Here is an 18,856-nt window from a genome sequence, read left to right on the forward strand (position 1 = left end):
GAACAAAAAGGAAAGAAAGAAGGAAACAAGGGCAAATCACTCTTAAATATTTGTTTATTGGTTGCTGTCAGATGACAAATGGATCCACTTTTTCTTGCATTTAGTTACTTTAGAAGACGCAAATATCCAAAATGCGTAGATATTTGCACGTCAATGTTAGAAAAGAACCCTTATGACCAGGTATGTCTTTAATAACATACTGTTTAATGCTGTTTTACTCGGTATTCGTAAAACCAGGTGTTTTGTCACTCACTCACTGTAGTGTGACTAAGTGTATCAAAACTACCGTTCGAGAGCTATAGTCCTTTTGAGGGAACGTGGTATTTACTAACCAATCAAACCTTTTTTATTTTTATTTACTGTATTAAATTTTATAAAAATCATACATACATTGTGTGGTTTGCCCCCCCCCCACCCAATAGTTGGTTGCCCCACCCCCCACTACAATCCTGGCTACGCCAGTTATTAACACTGATCTAATATAACAATAACTCTATGGTTAACGCTAAATACCATTACATTGCTCATTTTCGAGTTTGCCGATAAGAATTATTTCACATATTAATCACGAATACACACACTACAAGACGAAACCCGACAGCACCCTCTTTCTATAATATAGCAGTTAAATATGTAGGTGTTGACAGGTTTCTTTCTGTAGTGTGTGTATTAGTGATTAATATGTTAAATATTTGTTATTAGAGAACTAAAAAATGATCAATGTAATGGTATTTGGTGTTAAATGTAGGGTTATTGGTGTATTAGAGCGGGAATCGTTTCCTACCCAGTTGTAGATAGCCTTTCCATGTTTTAGCTATGTAGTTATCTCTGGCTGAGAGAGAGATTATAACTGTCCAAATGTCTGTTTAACTCTCGAATAGCAGAGTACTTGGGCTATCTGTAGTGTAAGTTAATACTTTACATAGTCAGATATATCTGTCATCAGCTGAGTTTGACAAAGCAACATCAGAAGATGGCAGATGTATTGGACTACGTTTAAACAGTTTTACTTTCACTGACATCAGTACAGCTTTTATTTGACTGCATATTTTTACATTTATGTTTATATTTTATCCAGCACACTGAGGTCGATGCCAGTCACTTTTTGCATCCTTGTTTTGTCTTCGCAAAAAAAAAAATTGTACTGTTACACAATTCCGATTGACATAATTATGTTTTTGATACTGCATTTGTAACAGCATATATTGCGAGATTATACAAGATATTGTATCACTATCAGCCATAACATAAACAAGGAAGTGTCTTCTTCTTTTCTTCTCTATATTGAAAATGCTTCAAGTCAAGCTATCGGTGTTACGTTTTAATTATAATACCATAAATATTGTATATGTTAACAGTTTTTGCTATTGCAATATTTTAGTACTGAGAAATGCTTTAACTTCAGTTCTCAGAAATTTCTGTAAAGTTATCGTCTACTATGCCAGGGTTAAAAATTAGCAGTCGACTGTGGCGACTTTTATTAGCTAAGGGCGACTAAGAGTTTTAGAAAGGTAATCTGATGGGCGACCATCAATTTAAGTGTCTGGCGAGTATGATACTAGTTAAAAAAGAAACACTGATACTGAATCGAATGTGACAAAACACACCGCATCTAAGTTGGCGCGAACTACAGATCAGAAAACATAGAACATGTTCTATATTTTGACAGCGCCAACATAATGAATAAAGATAAAATTCATATAAAAACATATTAATTTATTAAGTTTTAAACCCATACCATCTCAAATAACATTTTATTGGGGTTAAAAGTGCAGTGTAAATTAAAAAAAAAAAATCTTCACAAATTACAATCAAACTGCATAGGTTACCTCTTTTTTGTGATACAAGTTTCAAGGCAATTGATGGAACATCAAAGGTAATCTGAATGACACAACCGTAATATATGATCAGGGCCGTATCTCTGCAAAATTATAGTCGAATGGGCATTTGGCAAAATAGTGGATGATCCCATGGATCTGTATCTAGAACAGCCACTCCTGAGAGAATCATTTGCTGGGAATTTCACCTCTCTTGCATCACCACAAAATTTATTCCATCCCTCTTGCATCGCCACAAAGAGGACTGGCAGTCCCAGACTAGTTTACTAAAGCACGCACAGTTCTACTTTTAGTCTGTTTGTACTGCATTATCTTTTACCCTGTATTAAAAATGAAATTTAATATGTTTAATTTAATGGTACTTTGTAAAGAAACATGTTTGTTTTTTACTGGATTTTTTTTTATTTTTTTTTATTTTTTTATTTGAGTTGGTATGGGTTTAAAACTTAATGACATGTTTTTATATAAAGTTTTACTTTATTCATTATGAAGTTAAATGTCAATTCATCGATTGTCTTTAACGCAAACAGTTATTATTGAACAAAAAACACTCAAGTTTTAATTTTAGCTATGCAGTTAAATTCCAATGTGATAATTGGAGGGCTAGTTGAATTTGAGAAGGGCCAGTAAGATTTTTCTTCAACTGGCCCTGCTGGCGACCTTGGTTTTCATGTTAATTTTTAACCCGGCTATGCTGACATCAGACCTGTCAAAGTTTGGTGATATACCACATGATCCTTACACTGAACAATAAAATTTATGGAAGGCTAATTTTATAAAAACTAAAGAAACCTTGTTAGCAGATTGATATTTGGTTATATTTGACCCAATAAAGAAAAATGGGCCAGTGCATCTAAAGACTAACAGGTTGGTTCGTTAATGCACCAGCAAGATCGTTATATCAGTGAATTCATTATAACGGCAATACAAGCACAGAACAAATATGGCATGTTATAACGAGAGTTGACTGTAGTAGTAAGTTCCTTCATTTAACACCATAATTTGAGGGCTGGTTAAATTTAATAAAGGTCAGTAAAAACATTTTACCTGTCACCATAATGTTTAAGTAAAGTTTCAACCATGCATTGTATGTACCATAAATTATTAAATTCCTGACCTTTAGTGTAACCGACTAAATATCCCATTTATACTTTTCTCTTTTAAAACATCTGTACAAAAATCACTATACCATTTGCAGTTGACTGCATTATTATCTTTACTCATAGATACATATACATATCCTGTAAGTATATGTAGGAAAAATATGTATCACAATCTTTGTCGAAAGAAAAATCAGATTTTGGCAACAATAAAATAAAATAAACTTATTTTACAGGCAGCATGGGCTCTGAAAACAAGGGCATTGACTGGTCAGGTGTATATTGATGAGGTTGATGTTGATGAAGAAGGAATCGCTGAGATGGTAATGGATGATAATGCGATTGCTAACGTATCACGTCCAGGAACTTCATTGAGAAATGTGAAACCAGGAACAGGACAAGGTGCCCCAAGTCCAGGTGTTCGGTGAGTAGTAATTATAAAAAAAAAGTTTAAAGAAAATAATTAGAATAACTGTTTAAAATTTGTATGTGAGTACTGTCGACTAATTTATTCTATACATATTTGCTCTCATTGTGGTGATAATGACAGGTTTGACACATGAAACATTTGCTTATTCGATTACAGGTATCGGTAAGTGTTATAAAGAGCAAAAATGTGATTTTAGGCCAAACAAAATAAATGTCTGGTCTCTGGTCAGCGCGCGGGTCAACATTTAAATAAAAAAATTCTCACGGTTTGACATCAATTTTTGCTGGGCTTTTCTTGCTATGATGTAAAACAGCATTTGGAGCCGAAATGCCATCACACATAAATTAGGACGTGCATTCAGTTTAAATATGCCCCTTGTTTCTGTATCAAATATACCCACCTTTTCTCTTCAATCCATGCTTTTAAAAAATGGGGGGGGGGGGGGGGGGGGCGTATTGCCACATCAATTCTGGAACTTGGTCTGACCAGAGACGAACCTTTTTTTTTTGCCTTACGGAATGGGTTTTATTTTTTTAATGCAGTTGCTATACATAGTCTGGATATTATGGGACTTGTATGCTATGTAAAATATATGCTGTAACTGGCAGAATGGATCTTATGTAAAATAAACATAGATAGTATAGATTCTACTTGAAATATTTGATGATTAAATCTGTGTGTTTTCAGCCCACTTTCCCAGTCCGGTCGTCCGCTGAGTGGATTTGTGCGACCTGGGACTCAGTCTGGACGACCTGGAACTATGGAACAGGCGATCAAGACTCCACGCACAGCTCACACAGCTCGACCTGTTACTAGTGCATCGGGAAGATTCGTCAGGCTAGGAACTGTTAGTAAAGTCGTCTTCTTTCTTTTTTTCTTCTTTTTTTTAATCTTTATTTTTGACATGGCCAGGATTTATCTCAGTCAATTGAGTGCTCGCCTAAGTTGCTTGCATCACAGGATTCAACCACCTCGGTGGATCCATTTCACTGATTGTATTTTTCTTATTCCAACCAGTGCACCACAACTGGTCAAAGGCTGTGGTATGTGCTTTCCTGTCTGTGGGAAAGTGCATATAAAAGATCCCTAGCTGCTTATGGAAAAAATGTAGCAGGTTTCCTCTGATGACTATATGTCCGAATTACCAAATTTTTGACATCCAATAGCCGATGATTAATGAATCAATGTGCTCTAGTGGTGTCATTAAACAAAACAAACTTTAAACGTTTTTCTTGACATGGTTATAAGGACTGAAGATAAGATTAATCTGGATTTCATTTTAAAAAGAAAATACATTCGTCCGTACATAATTGTAATTCACACTGAGATTTCCACTGTGTATTAAATAAGATAAATGTTATTAGGAATATCGTAATGAAGTAGTGAAATAGTTACTTTTGAGGAGAAATATCAGGATTTGATTAGTTTGAATAAATAAAGGTTTTTAAAGATGTCTTAAAGATGAATCAAATATCATAACTGCTTTTGTTTTGTAAATATATAACATACTCTTTTCAATTAATCCATTTTCTTGAGATGTGTGAATAATAAAATGTGTTATGTTGTAGTTTTTAATACAATGTAACATATACCTTATATCTCAAACTTTTGTGCTTGTTATCTTTGAAGCACTCTAACTTTACTTGTTTGTCTAAGTTACATTGTTATTTACTTTATTTATTATTATTTTTAGGCATCCATGCTATCCACACCTGATGGTCCATTTATTAATCTTGCACGTCTCAACTTTGCCAAATATGCAGCAAGACCAAATCTGGCCAAGGCATTATTTGAATACATATTTCACCATGAAAATGATGTCAGAAATGTAAGTAATAAGCTGTTCAAATTGATGTATAGGAAGTCTCCAATGACTTTAGTAATTGGGTTTAATTGTCAAGTGTCCACTAATCTTAAGAACATGCATATCATATTTAAATTAATTATTGAAATAAATGTTCTTAGCAGTTGCTAAATTGTGTGGAGATTTCATTGTTTTTGTATTGTGAAAAGTGCACCCTAGTTAACAGTTATTGATAAATGTTATACCCCAGATAGTATAGTCTACAATTTGCTTAGTAGCACACCCATATTTCCTGCTTAATGTTGTCACATAAAACAGGTTTCCTATTGTTAAGGACTTACTTTTATGTTATTATATTTTTTCAAAGGCTTTGGAGCTGGCAGCATTGGCTACAGAAGCTTCCGGGTTCAGGGACTGGTGGTGGAAGGTTCAACTGGCTAAATGTTATTACCGGTAATTATCTTATTCTGTGATTATTTACTTTAGGTATCGACTCAAAATGTGCAAGGACAAATGTCAAAACCTAGGCCCTAATTTTTAAACACTATGGCATATTTTTCAGTACTAAACCGTTTTGATAATTCAAATGAGACATTAGATTTTATCATCCATTAAAGGCTTTTGTAGGAGATATCGCTGGCACTACAATTTGCAATATTTGCTTCTTATAATCTTGATTGGTCAAATTTTAATCACAAGACAATGTTTTGTTACGTCACTGTGTTTGTTTAAGCGCTAAACCTACCATTAGTGACGTCACGCCACTGCCTTTCTGCTAGTTAACGAGTCTACCGCTGACATTCAACCCACATTACTGACATTGTTTACAACTGTCACAAATGAAAAGAATGATAATGGATGATGAAAAGAATACCCCCTTGTGTCTTGTAATATCATAATTTATCAGCACTTGTTGATAAAAGTATAAAATCCTCGGCAAGCCTCAGATTTCATACTTTTATCAACTTGTGCTGATAAATTATGATATCAAAAGACACGAGGGAATTATCCTCTATTTATTGTTTAGATTATTCTTACTTTCAAAATGTTTCTGGTCATCCTGGGTTTTCTAATTTTTAAAAATGCACGTACCTCTGAGAAGTAACAGTTATAAAAATGAGCTGTAGTCTCTTTTTAACGGTATTGTTTCAGCATCACAGACTCTGTTGTGACTTTATCCAGGTGTGTTACAGCTTTGTAGATTAACCAACATGGGTTGAAACTAGGGTCTGTGACTTTTAACAGTTAACCTGTATTAAATAATCACTTATTGTAAGGCGGCCCAGGGTTAGCTGTGGCTCTCGCCAAACTCGCTAAATGCAAAATAATTTGGCTAAATAATTGATATTTAGTTAAAAAATAACAGATTCTGCAGTTTTTGAAGTTAATAGATAATTTGGCCAAATTATCTGCACACCTAGGCTAGCCCTTTTAATTATTATTTGATCTTTGTTTTTGCCTTCATAGTGTCCTATTAAATGTCTTAACACATCGAGTACCCATCTGTGGAACCCAGGACAAGATCATGTTTTGACAAACGTTTCTTATTAATGGTTTGGGAACTACATTACATATTGATTGCATATTTCGTGTGTACACATACACACTGATCATGATTTGATATCAAACTTTGAATAGTCACTGTAATAATTTTATGATTATCGTAACTATTGTGAATGGTGTAAAAATATGTTCTGGTTTTGAGTATAAACCAAATAATTATTTTTGAACCTCCTCCCTCATAAAAGTATACATTAAAAATGTAAACTTTGTAAAGAATATTTTTATCCACATTTTTGGGTGTTTTAAAAGCATACACTGACAGTATCTCTCCTCCCCTACCTTCTGCCCCAGCATATGGTTTTTACGTTTGTGAAAATATTGATTATTATAAACAAGCCCTGAAGTAATAACCTAAATTCCGAATAAATTGTTGAGAATTACGATAAATTACTCTCCTACCTTTAATTATCGCTAGATTTTCTCCACCTTTTATCCAAACATAAATCTTGAAAAAAACATTACATTGACATGGATTCCACATATCAGGCTGAAACCATATCACCTATATTGACTTTAAGATCTCCTAGGACAAAACACTTGCAATTTTTCACAGTCTCTTATTTTGCTTTTTTGTGCAATACTCTTCAAGAGGGGTGAAAGCCTCCTATATATGTGACATAATTAATCATGATGAGTATGTTATAACTTAGTGCATGTCATTATCTTGTTAGATTATTCCATAAACAAGCAAAATGGCAGATGGCGGAAAACTGCATGTATTTTTCCGTATGCAATCTCAGCGAAGTCAGTATCAGTGACATTGTCACAGTCTCTTATGTGGAATCTGTGTTACTGTAATGTTTTGGGGGGGTTTTCACAATTTGTGCCTGGACAAAATTTGGGGGAAATCTAACCATAATTAAAGGTAGGAGAGTAATTTATTGTAGTTGTTAACAATTTGGTTCAAACTAAAACTCACCATGACTCTTACTAATACAGGACACATTATTTCACAGGAACCATTATTTTCTTCACATGTTTTTGTTACGCAGCTTTAAATTTACGCAAACTGCCAGTCAGTTACGTGGTGAACCATTACATTGTAAAATTAAAAGTTTATAACTTTATTCGTTATGCAGATATAATTAGTGTAACCAAACAAACAGTTATCTTGGAGAAAATCATGTGAACTGAATTCTGGTTACTTAAGATTTTGAAATATTGTTCATTGTAATAAAATTTCTTTTTTTAATACCAGTTTGGGTCTGTATCGGGAGGCAGAGAAGCAGTTGAAATCAGCATTAAAACACCAGGACATGATCGACACATACTTGTATCTCAGCAAGGTGTACATCCGACTGGACCAGCCATTGACTGCGGTGGAGATTTACAAACAAGGACTGGAGAAGTTCCCAGGGGAGACAAGTCTTTTGACTGGAATTGCAAGAATACATGAGGTGAGTTGCTTAATCTTTAGACTACTGGATTAATTTTTGACAAAAACCATGTTGAGTAGGTACAAGTTTATAATTTTTACTCACATATATTCACTTAAATGTTTTATAAATACATAAAATAAAGTTCATATTTGAATCAGTAAGTATTTTCGTGGATTTTTCAAATTTTTATGATATTTTACATCAGTTAATGTTGATTAAAATTATGCAAAAAATCTAAAAAGTTGTGTTTACATACGGGCATTTGTGGCCAGCTGTCCAGTATTTATGTCCATTATTCCCAATAATTGTGGCTTTCTGACCAGAATGTTTTTTTAAAAATGAACTACGATTCATATCCCAATATTTGGTGATTTTTGTTGTTGGTAAAAACGATAACATTTATTATCAAATTAGCTGTCACAATCAGCTATCAATCCCTGAAAATGACCGCGACGTTCCGCCATTGTTTTCAAGTGAAAATACTTGCCGAAAACCACTTTTTCAACTCAAAATTCCAAGGTATAATCCATTCAAAAAACTAAATCTAAAGAAACAGGAAGCTGACTTGTCTTCCATTTCTTGTTAATAAATTGCTTCCAGTGAGTGTTGTGTGCAAAACAGCTGGAAATATGAATTGGGGAATGCACCGTATGCAGGGTACAGTATGTCGACTTACGTGACGTTGGGCGAGATATCTTGCCTGCAGTAGTTAGAAGGTTAAGTTCCATTGTTGATTGCTGTACAGTCACATTTAATTTTTTAAAAATGAACAGGACCAAGCAGAGATCATTGTGATCATTTATCTTAGGTATCGCACACCAAGCGGTCCTCACTTTTACATTCTTGTAAATTTTGAAGCTTTTGTGACTTAGGAGATAACCATATGGAGTTTTTAGATTTGTGGGTGTTGTTGTCAATTTGATCCCGCAAATGTCATATTTTACCGAAGGCGTTAAGACGTTAGCCTGAGGTCAAAAATGAAACATTGCGGGCATCAAATAGACCATAACACCCACAAATCTAAAAACTCCATATGGTTATGTCCATTGTAAACTGAATCGTTATTCTACGGAACTAACTGTATATTTGGTATTTCTTGAAACAATACCTGGCTACAATCTAACTGTAGACCCTTGAACAGTTAACTTGACCTGTTCTAATTGCTAATGACGTCACTTTCTAATGACGTCATTAGTTTTCCGGGTGTTATTTTCATTTGATCCTGGGAAAATAATGTAATTAACCAATCACAATACAGAACACACTTGCCTTCAGTTTACAATTGTTGTTATTAGGTGATTCCCTATAAATCTATAACAATTATCTGGTTAATCAGCTAAAGCAAATTTCAAATGTTAAGTTACTTTTAATGTTATTTCAAGTGGCAGCGTGACAAATACAAATAATTCAATGATTACATAATAACTCTTGCAGAACATCATTTTATTTCTGGATTAGTGTCTTTATATTTTGATATTGTTCAAGCCATGTCTTTGCACATTAATGACAGTATCTTTGAAAATATGTTTTTGTAATTTAATTTTTTGTTTCTTTATTTTTGACAATAGGGCTTAACAGATATGGAGAATGCAACCAAATTTTACAAAGAAGTTCTTCATTTCGATAACATGCATGTTGAAGCTATAGCCTGCATAGCCACAAATCACTTTTACTCGGACCAGCCAGAAGTTGCTCTTAAGTTTTATAGGTAAGAGATAAATCAATAAGAAACATATCGCATATCTGAATTGTAACTGTAGAACATCTGTCAGTAATAATGTTTATTTATGAGATTCCTGTTTTCGTCATTGCATGCTAAATAGTTAAAAGAAGATGTAAAACTTGTACTTAATACTTATCCATTAAAATGAAATCTTTCCAAATAGTATGGATGTTTTGATACGTCCAGCTGAAAGTTGTGTACTTTAACTGTGAATGATGTTGTAAATATCTGGTGCAGATTCTTGGGGTTAATGGGTGCACATACAATTCTTCCACCAGGCCTTTGCCAGAAAATAATTTAAGGGTACGTAATAAAAATTAAGAGATCGTAAATGCCTCAACTGTTTTGAAACTTGATCCTGCATTGCATGCACTTTGTGAACTTTTAAACAGCTATTCTCTTATAATCTATCTAAAATTATAAAAATGTATCGATTAATTTCAACGATTTGTAGCATAATATGTACTTTTACCTTCCGTACCCTCTGGCAGAAACCCCCAGTGCCACATGATTGGTATATTAAGGATGATGGTAGGTATTGTCTTGTCTTTTGAAAAGTGTCTATAAAACATCGTTTGCAGCAGTTTCAGTAGGTGTAGTCTATTTGTCAGTAGCAGATTTCCTCGCATTACATCTTGTTCTCCCTTTTTATCAACTAAGTTTCAAAATAACCATATTTTAGACCACAAATTACTAAACCTTAAAATAAGCTGAGATACTGTTAAACAAATATTTGTTCCCTTTGTTGAGAAATTAAAATTACAACTGTTGATATCTGATGTGATCATGTCTTACATCAGTTTGGTTGTTTGAATACAGGACTAGTAAATTTATAATTCAGACAAATTAACAAGCAGGGTCGTATTCCATGAAGCAATCTTAGGGATAAGATCACCTTAAGTGTACAAGTAGTTATGCATTTAAGGTGATTTTGGTGCTAAGAATGCTTTGTGGAATGGGACCCTGGATTTTAGTAAGAAGGATAACTCTTATTACCTTGAATAACAAAATACATTTTGTGTAATATTTAAAGTTACATGTTATATCGGTAAATGTAATGAATCATATTAACACTTAGTTGTCATGGGAACTCATTTTTAATACCATTGATTTTAATTATCGCAAAAATCTATGCGAAGAGACACGTTTTCAAACTCAATATAACGTTGATTTTGGACATGCCCTCTCCATTATATGCATGGTTATGATTTTAACAGTTAAATAAAAATAATAGTTTAGGCCTACGTCATTGCCTCCTATAATAAACCACAGGAAATAGTGGGGACTATTCGATTGCCACCTTCAGTATTCAAGCACATTCATGACATTGACTGAAGTTTAAATAATTTTTACATAATTATGTTTAAATTTAAATAATATTTCTTGACCCCTATATTTAAGAGATACACTACAAACAATTAGTGTCAATGGTTTTGGTTCAAATGTGTAACGTGTTTGATTTGAGTGCATGTGGGAACTCTGATACGGGTTTACCTGAACCGGAACATTGAGAAGTTAGATTAACACAACAATCCAAATCAGGTCTCGTGATTATGTCAAACACATGCTCCAGTAGTGTGATATCAGAAACATAATTTTTTTTTAATAATTATTATTTTCGTACACTCAATATAATAATCATGGGAAACGAAATTTCAGTTCTGTGATTTTACCGACACGCTACCAGAAATTATCGTTACCGTGAAATCCAAAGGCCTGCCATAATTTTAAACATTTGAGGTGTTGTTAAAACACATTCCTTTCCTTTTCTTTATTTTGATTTTTAAATACAACCAGTGATCATAACCTAACATTAAAAAAATATGAGATTAAGAAAAATCATTAACTTTTTTAAGTATTTAAACTTGTGGAGTTTTTAAGTCATATGAATGTGAAGATATAGGGCCAGACTTACAAAGCCTGTTTTTCTCTTTATATGCATGAAACTACATAATTTTACAATGTTCTGAGTTTTCCCCCATTTTGAGACGTTTTTGATTACTAAAATACATTATAAATAGATTTTCTTGTTTAGACTATAAGTGCCTGTATAAACTATGTGTTTGTTGTCGTCCTAATGTTTGTAGTAGCCCAAACTGGATATTACTTCCCAATTATTTCATACATAAGAAAAAATATTTATTATGAAGTAAAATAAAAAGTGACTGCTACAAGCATTAGTGCACAACCGGAAACACACTGGATATATGGACACTGGTATTTTGAACAAGAAAATGTATTTAATATCTAATTTTAGTCATTAAAAAGGCTTTTGTTAGTCGGAAATACCTTAAAATAGTAGCAAACAAGGGACAGTCATTTTAAACTCCTGTGTTAAGAAAAACAGGTTTCGTAAACTTGGCCCATAAAATTCTTAGAGAATACTCAATGAGCTACTCGGCAATACTGTTTATCTTGCACTCGTGAATTGATTGCAAGATAATCAGTATTGCTGAGTAGCGAGTTGGGTATTCTATTTATTACCCATTATTAATCTTTATCATTTTATGGAAGATTTTCAAATGATACTCTTATTGAAAACAAGTTTGCAAGTTGAGAACACGAGACAGCATTGCGTCATAGCTGTGACGTACGTATCGCTGATGACGTAAGTTAGTTGTTGACATGACTGACACCATGGATATCAAAGCCTATAGTGAAGCACTGATTATGGTGTCAAAATGTATCTGGGGAAAGAAATATTATTTTTCTTTTCCTAGGGAAAGATGATTTTTCTTTCCCCACTTCTGTCTGCCCATATGGGTAATAATTTCTTTTTCTTGATATAATGTACAGTAATCATGATGGAACCTAAGTAGAGCTGGGAAGTATACCGTATATACTGTTCAGTATCAGTATCATTTCAATATCGATTGACTGTACCAAGCAAATTTCAAAATACAGAAATTTCAGTATTGAAAAATATTATCTTCCATTTAGTAAAGCACTAACAGTATATCTGACAAACACAAAATAGCTGAAAAGACGAGAGATATGAGGGCTTTGTGTATGGATTTTAATTTTATTTAGATAAAATTAGCGGGTGAGACTTAACTCGGACATGCATTTAAAGCCAAGTATACTGAAAATACCACTCGATATCGGTATTGGAATTGTATCAATACCAAATACTGTACCAATACAGAGGTAAATCACCCCCAAAATACCAATACCAATACCGAACCTGAAATTTCAATACTGCCCTGAGCAATACCGGTATTCAGTCAATGTGAAAATCATACAGCATAAATACAGATCAGCACATAAACACAAGTACTGGAGTATTTAATTTTATAAACATTAATTTTGTGCTTAAATTTCTTTCCTAATTTGCAGTGACTTTTTTTCAGGTATATTACGTTCTTTACATAGCAGTCAAAATTAAGTTGAATCACATTTTTGTTTTATCATTACATCTATTACAAAATAATGTTTGTACATTGATTTTCATGATTTGTTTGGTTTCCATATTACAGTGAAAACCTCAAAACCAGACCCTCAGTAAACTGGAATTCTCTCAAAACTGGACATTTTAAATATCAGTATAGAATAGACCCTCTCAAAACCAGATACCCCTTAAAACTGAAACAAATTATTGGTCCCATCCATGTCCAGTTTAGAGGGGTTTCACTATATTTACATAAGAGCTGTTTCTATGTTTGTTATGCTATTAAAACAACACAAAATATAGTCATTATACACACTGTGTAAGTAGATGTTTTTTGGTTTGCTTTTGCATTATTTTTAATCGACATAGCCCTATGTGGCCCTAGATAAAAAAAAAATCCTCAAAATGTAATCTGCTTGTTGTTTGATGAGATGTTCACAATAACTCCTTACTTTTCAAGGAAATTGATAGTTTTCCTGTTTATCATGAATGTCATTTCATCTCTGCCTCTATAATAATTGTTTACAAACATATCTGTCTTCTCTAAATGCTATATCTATAAATGTGTACACATGGATTTCTATTCAGTACATGTTTTACATGCAGTGAGTCTAATGCTGCTGCTACGTATGTCTGTATTGTTACAAGATCCATCTCCATGTGAAAGTAGTTCCATGAATAAACCCTTGACCAGAAGATAAAGATCACTAACCGATTTTCCATAAGCTCCGAAGCAATTTGTGAAAGTTTCCTCAAGAGGGGTCATTATGGGGCCATGGGGGGCTGTCCAGCACTTGGGGATGAAGTCCATTCATACGTTGCCATTGAGTGACAAGAGGTGAAGATGATCCCTTTCCACTCCACCACACTTTGCTTTCTGTCCCAGTGGTTCCTTCACAATCTGAACATCTACCTCCATTCACGCACTTATAATCCCATAAGTATCTTAGTGGGTTTCATGCTGGGCATGACAATGATGTGTTAATGTATTGATGGTTTCATCAAAGAACTGTCAAACAGAAATCACAATCAAATGGATTTGGTTCATGGTGGGGTTTTTGTCCAAAAGGTGGGAAACACATTCAGTCATGGTCAGTTGTATTATTAAAGAAAAATTGTTAGTGATTCATGATACAGTTGTTTTTTTTGTGTTTTTTTTTCTCTTAAAAGTGAAACTGATATGGGATAGGGTATTTTATTTGTAAAGTCTCATAAGATAAAGACCATGATGTATCAAATACCAAGAATCTGAATGACACTCGACATGCCATAATTTTGGTTTAAATAATAAAGTATTTATTTACACCATGGAGCGGGACATAGCCCAGTGGTAAAGTGCTCACTTAGGTCAGGTCAGGTCATAGGGTTTTACGTGCACATTCAGTACAAGCTGTTGTAGCGCATGCCTGTCATGGGCACAAGAGCCGGCCTTGGCCGGCTCCTCCGTCCATGACAGGAAAGGTGGGGGGAGGGGAGAGGAAGGACTGCCTGCACTGGCAGGTGCAAGGGAGCACCAGCAGCCCGATCAAATCGGTAGCAGACGGGTGGGGGTGGTGGTGGTGGTGGTGCTATGGAATTTGAATGGAGCAGTTAAATGCCAAAGAGAAAAGGGTGCGCAATTTTGATTGAGGGAATTTGGCGCAATTTTGAATGGTCGGTCGAAAGGTAAATGGCCGAGCTAATACAGGTTTTGATATTAGTAAATCGAGAGTAGCTTGTTAATTTTAGACCTCTACAATGCTGGCGCTCGCTTGATACACAGTTGGTCTTGAATCAATCCCCATTTGTGACACGTTGGACTATTTCTCATTCATTCAAGCCAGTGGTATATCAAAGGAGGTGGTATGTGTTATCCTGTCTGGGATGTGCAAATAAAAGATCCCTTGCTACTACTGGAAAAATGTAGCGGGTTTCCTCTCTAAGACTATATGTCAAAATTACCAAATGTGTGGCATCCAATAGGCGCTGATTGTGCTCTATACACCATATACAAAATAAGCAGTTTGGAATTGACTAGCAGGCAAAATCCTATACTAAAAACATTCCCCTACAATTACAAATACAAATAAATTACATAGAACAAAATGACAGAAATATAATAATTTAAATATTTCCAATTTGCTAACAAACAGAAGAAACAGGAAAGACGTTTAAGTAAAGAGGGTGACATGGTTAGCTGTTCTGACATTATTTAAAGACTGCCACATGATTTCCACATGACTCTTTTAAACATGGGGGTGGGATGTAGCTCAGTGGTAAAGGGTTTGCTTCATGCATGCTCGGTTTAGAATCGATCCCCATTGGGCTATTTCTCATTCCAGCCAGTGCACCACGACTGGTGTAACAAAGGCTGTGGTATGTACTAACACAAACCCTGTAAAGTTTTTCTAATTTGTTTTATCTGTTTTTTACAGGTTAATGAAACTGTCCATTTTTATTATTTCATTATTGTTTCTTTGTGAAAGGTCTAAAAACGCAATTCTTGATTCATTATATATTTTTTGTTCAGTGATCCTGCCAGTAATTGATTTTTTCTTTTCTATTTAATAGCAGTTTTCTTCATATATTACTTTCCTTGGGTTCCGGAGTTTCATTTATTATTTATTGGTTCTGTATAACCATGACCTTCAGAAGTTCTTTTGAATATGAAACCACCTAGATCTTGAGGCAAACAAAAACAAACAATGACCAACCAGTTGAGTGTTGTCAATAATATATTGCCCTTTGATGCAACCATGAGCCGATTCAATAAGTGTAAACAATAGCATCTGTAGTCAGTCAATGAGCCAGGTCTGCTGGTAGCAAAACACAAGTTGATGATCTGATGGATATTAGGCAATGGTGAATAAATGGAAGCAGTATGGAAATAGTTAGGTTTCACAAACACTGGATATACATGTGTGTGTGTGTGTGTGTGTGTGATGGAGTTATTCATATATTACTGCACATTTTCTCTACCTTGGGTGGGATGTTATTGGGTGTGTTAAAAATTATGCCAGTTTGTCCTGTTTATCTCTATCTCTTGTTAGAGAAACTAAATTCATGTGTGTAGGGTTGCATGCATGTCTTCTTGCTTATCTGCAACCAGTGCCTCATGACTGGTATTGTCCTGTATATTGATAGTGCATATAATTTCATTTCATTTCAACTTATTTTCATGCTTATATCCAATTACATTTCAAGCATGCTGTCCTGGGCACACACCTCAGCTGTCTGGGCTGTCTGTCCAGGACAGTGTGTTAGTTGTTAATTGTTTGTGGTTAGTGAGAGAGAGAGAGTGTAGTGGCTTTACACCTACCCATTGAGTCATTAAAACTTGCTCTGGGTGGGAGCCGGTACCGGGCTGTGAACCCTGTACCTACCAGCCTCATGTCCGATGGCTTAACCATGACGCCACCGAGGCCAGTAGTGCATGCATAATATTCCTTGCTGCTTATTTTGTAGATGTAGCTTGTGTGGTGCAATGAATAAAAGTATCTCATTCTCATGACCATGTGTCAAAATAACTATGTTAGATGCCAATAACCATAGTTTAAAATGTGTTATTAAACAGACATTCCTTTCTTTCTTTCTTTCAGGGGTTCTAGATTATGGTAGCCCCACTCCCATGGCTAGTGATATTCAATCATGGGCTAGTAAATAACTACTATTGCCATGCCCAACGGCTAGTGAAAACAAATGGTCAAATGTTGCAGTTAACCCCTTTTGTAAATATGAATATCCTGCCCCACCCCAACCTCCAATGTTAGTGTTTTTAAGCTCTATCTCCCTCTTTAGGTGACATATCTGATTATTACTATTATTTAGCAAAACTGTATTGACTTAAAGTCAAGTAGGGCTAGTGAATTTTTAATCGTGGCTAGTAAATCTTTGCCAATCAAGTGTTCATTCCTGCTCTCCTCCATACTCACCTGGAAAGTTTTATGAGAGCAGCAAATTGGTCACCATGTAATAGAATATTTAACAAATTTCAATTGCACCTTTATGTGATTGCTCACATACATGTAGCACCATTCCTCTTGTTTTTGCTCTTTGCAAAGACAGTAAACCACAGAATAAAATTAAATAATGTGGGGGGTTTTCTCTTTTTTTGCATAGTTGTTTATTCTAAAAACTACATTTGAAACAAACAATTTTAAAAATTGGTGCCTCCCACCAGTCCCATTTAATAATATCTGGAAGAGTTCACTAACCATTTTTGTCAAAAGGAGACCAATGAATAGGCATGCTGCTGTATAATGTATAATGATAAAGCTAGTATGAAAATAGATATTAATAATTGTTAAACCCACACAAACTCACATGGCATTAGCTGTTTAAAAGTCAGTTTTGACAACTAAAAGCTATGTTCATGTTGGGTGTTGTGCAAGAACCTCAACACTGTTTTGACAGTAATTTATGAGTGCATGCCATAATCATTGTCAAAATATTGCTTGTGGACAACATGTCTGGTGGTGCTTCATGCACGGATGCATGCCATCACAATCTTATCATAGAATTCCTTGGACTTTTGTCTTGTACAAAGATTCAAGTTGAATTTGGCAGTCATCTAGATGATGCAGCATGAATACTGTCTTATGCTGGAAAATTGCTATTCTGTGGATAAAATATCTGTTGTTGGTACATGGGTGCATGCCATCACAGTCTTACCAAAGTATCTCTTGGACTTCGTCTTGTGCAAAGATATGAGCTTGATCATACTAACAGTTTTGTCGATCTAATTTATTACAAGTAATTACATATAACTGAACAAAAACAATATTTCATTTATGCATAAACACTGAGTGACTGGCCTTTTTGGCAGCTATCCAGAACTAGGCAATGAAGCCGTCAAGTTAGAATATATGCAGAAATATTACTTGCCAAGTTAAACTGAAATGTATACCAGTTACAGCTGTTTATTGAATAAAATTGTATGGAATTAACTCTTTGTTTTTTTAAAAGTTGGTGAGAAATAAATGTTTTCAATTATGTCCTGTATTTACAACTGAGGGGGCAATTTCACAAAACGTCATTAAGTTTACATCTGCTACCAGCAGTTATACTGGGCATATGTTTACAATTATTTGGCATCTATTTCATGAAGAAAATTACATCATTAAGGAAAATGGAGCATTTGGAAGACAAAAGAAAATGAAATATGCGTGTTTGTAACTATTTGTTGTACTATAATAGTAATAAAAATTGGTTTAATCGTAGATTTATGTTTACGTGCAAAACTAGGCTTACAATATTTTGTGAAATTGTGCCCAGTTGTTTATATTTTGTATATAACTGTGATAAAGATTTTGTTTGTTTGTATGTCTGTCAGTTTCAGTGTCTCTTTTATTTTAGATCTTTCTGATAAATTGGGGTTTTATAGTAACATGTTTATTGATATCATGTTGGTACTTGGTGATGCCTCGACCAGAAGCGGTCAGGCCCTTTATAAGGGCCCTGTGGGCAACCTAGGGAGACACCACAGCATCGTAAAGGTCTAAAATTAACAAGCTACTCTCGATTCACTAATATCAAAACCTATATTAGCTCGGCCATTTACCTTTCGACCGACCATTCAAAATTGCGCCAAATTCCCTCAATCAAAATTGCGCACCATTTTCCCTTTGGCATTTAACTGCTTCATTCAAATTC

The 18,856-nt window shown here is 34.4% G+C and overlaps 1 protein-coding gene across 1 annotated transcript in view; it reads left to right on the plus strand.

The window, feature by feature from the left end:
• Nucleotides 1-54: 54 nt before the first annotated feature.
• LOC121372727 (tetratricopeptide repeat protein 8-like) overlaps nt 55-18,856 on the plus strand; it is a 46,659-nt gene continuing 27,857 nt past the window's right edge. The window contains exons 1-7 of the mRNA XM_041499205.1: nt 55-180; nt 3,175-3,362; nt 4,056-4,215; nt 5,062-5,196; nt 5,540-5,625; nt 7,934-8,132; nt 9,683-9,822. Of these exons, the coding sequence (XP_041355139.1) occupies nt 79-180; nt 3,175-3,362; nt 4,056-4,215; nt 5,062-5,196; nt 5,540-5,625; nt 7,934-8,132; nt 9,683-9,822 (1,010 nt within the window). The 5' untranslated portion in view covers nt 55-78. The remainder of the gene's footprint in view (nt 181-3,174; nt 3,363-4,055; nt 4,216-5,061; nt 5,197-5,539; nt 5,626-7,933; nt 8,133-9,682; nt 9,823-18,856) is intronic.

Source organism: Gigantopelta aegis, chromosome 4 (genome assembly GCF_016097555.1).
Source record: "Gigantopelta aegis isolate Gae_Host chromosome 4, Gae_host_genome, whole genome shotgun sequence".
NCBI lineage: Eukaryota > Metazoa > Mollusca > Gastropoda > Neomphalida > Peltospiridae > Gigantopelta > Gigantopelta aegis.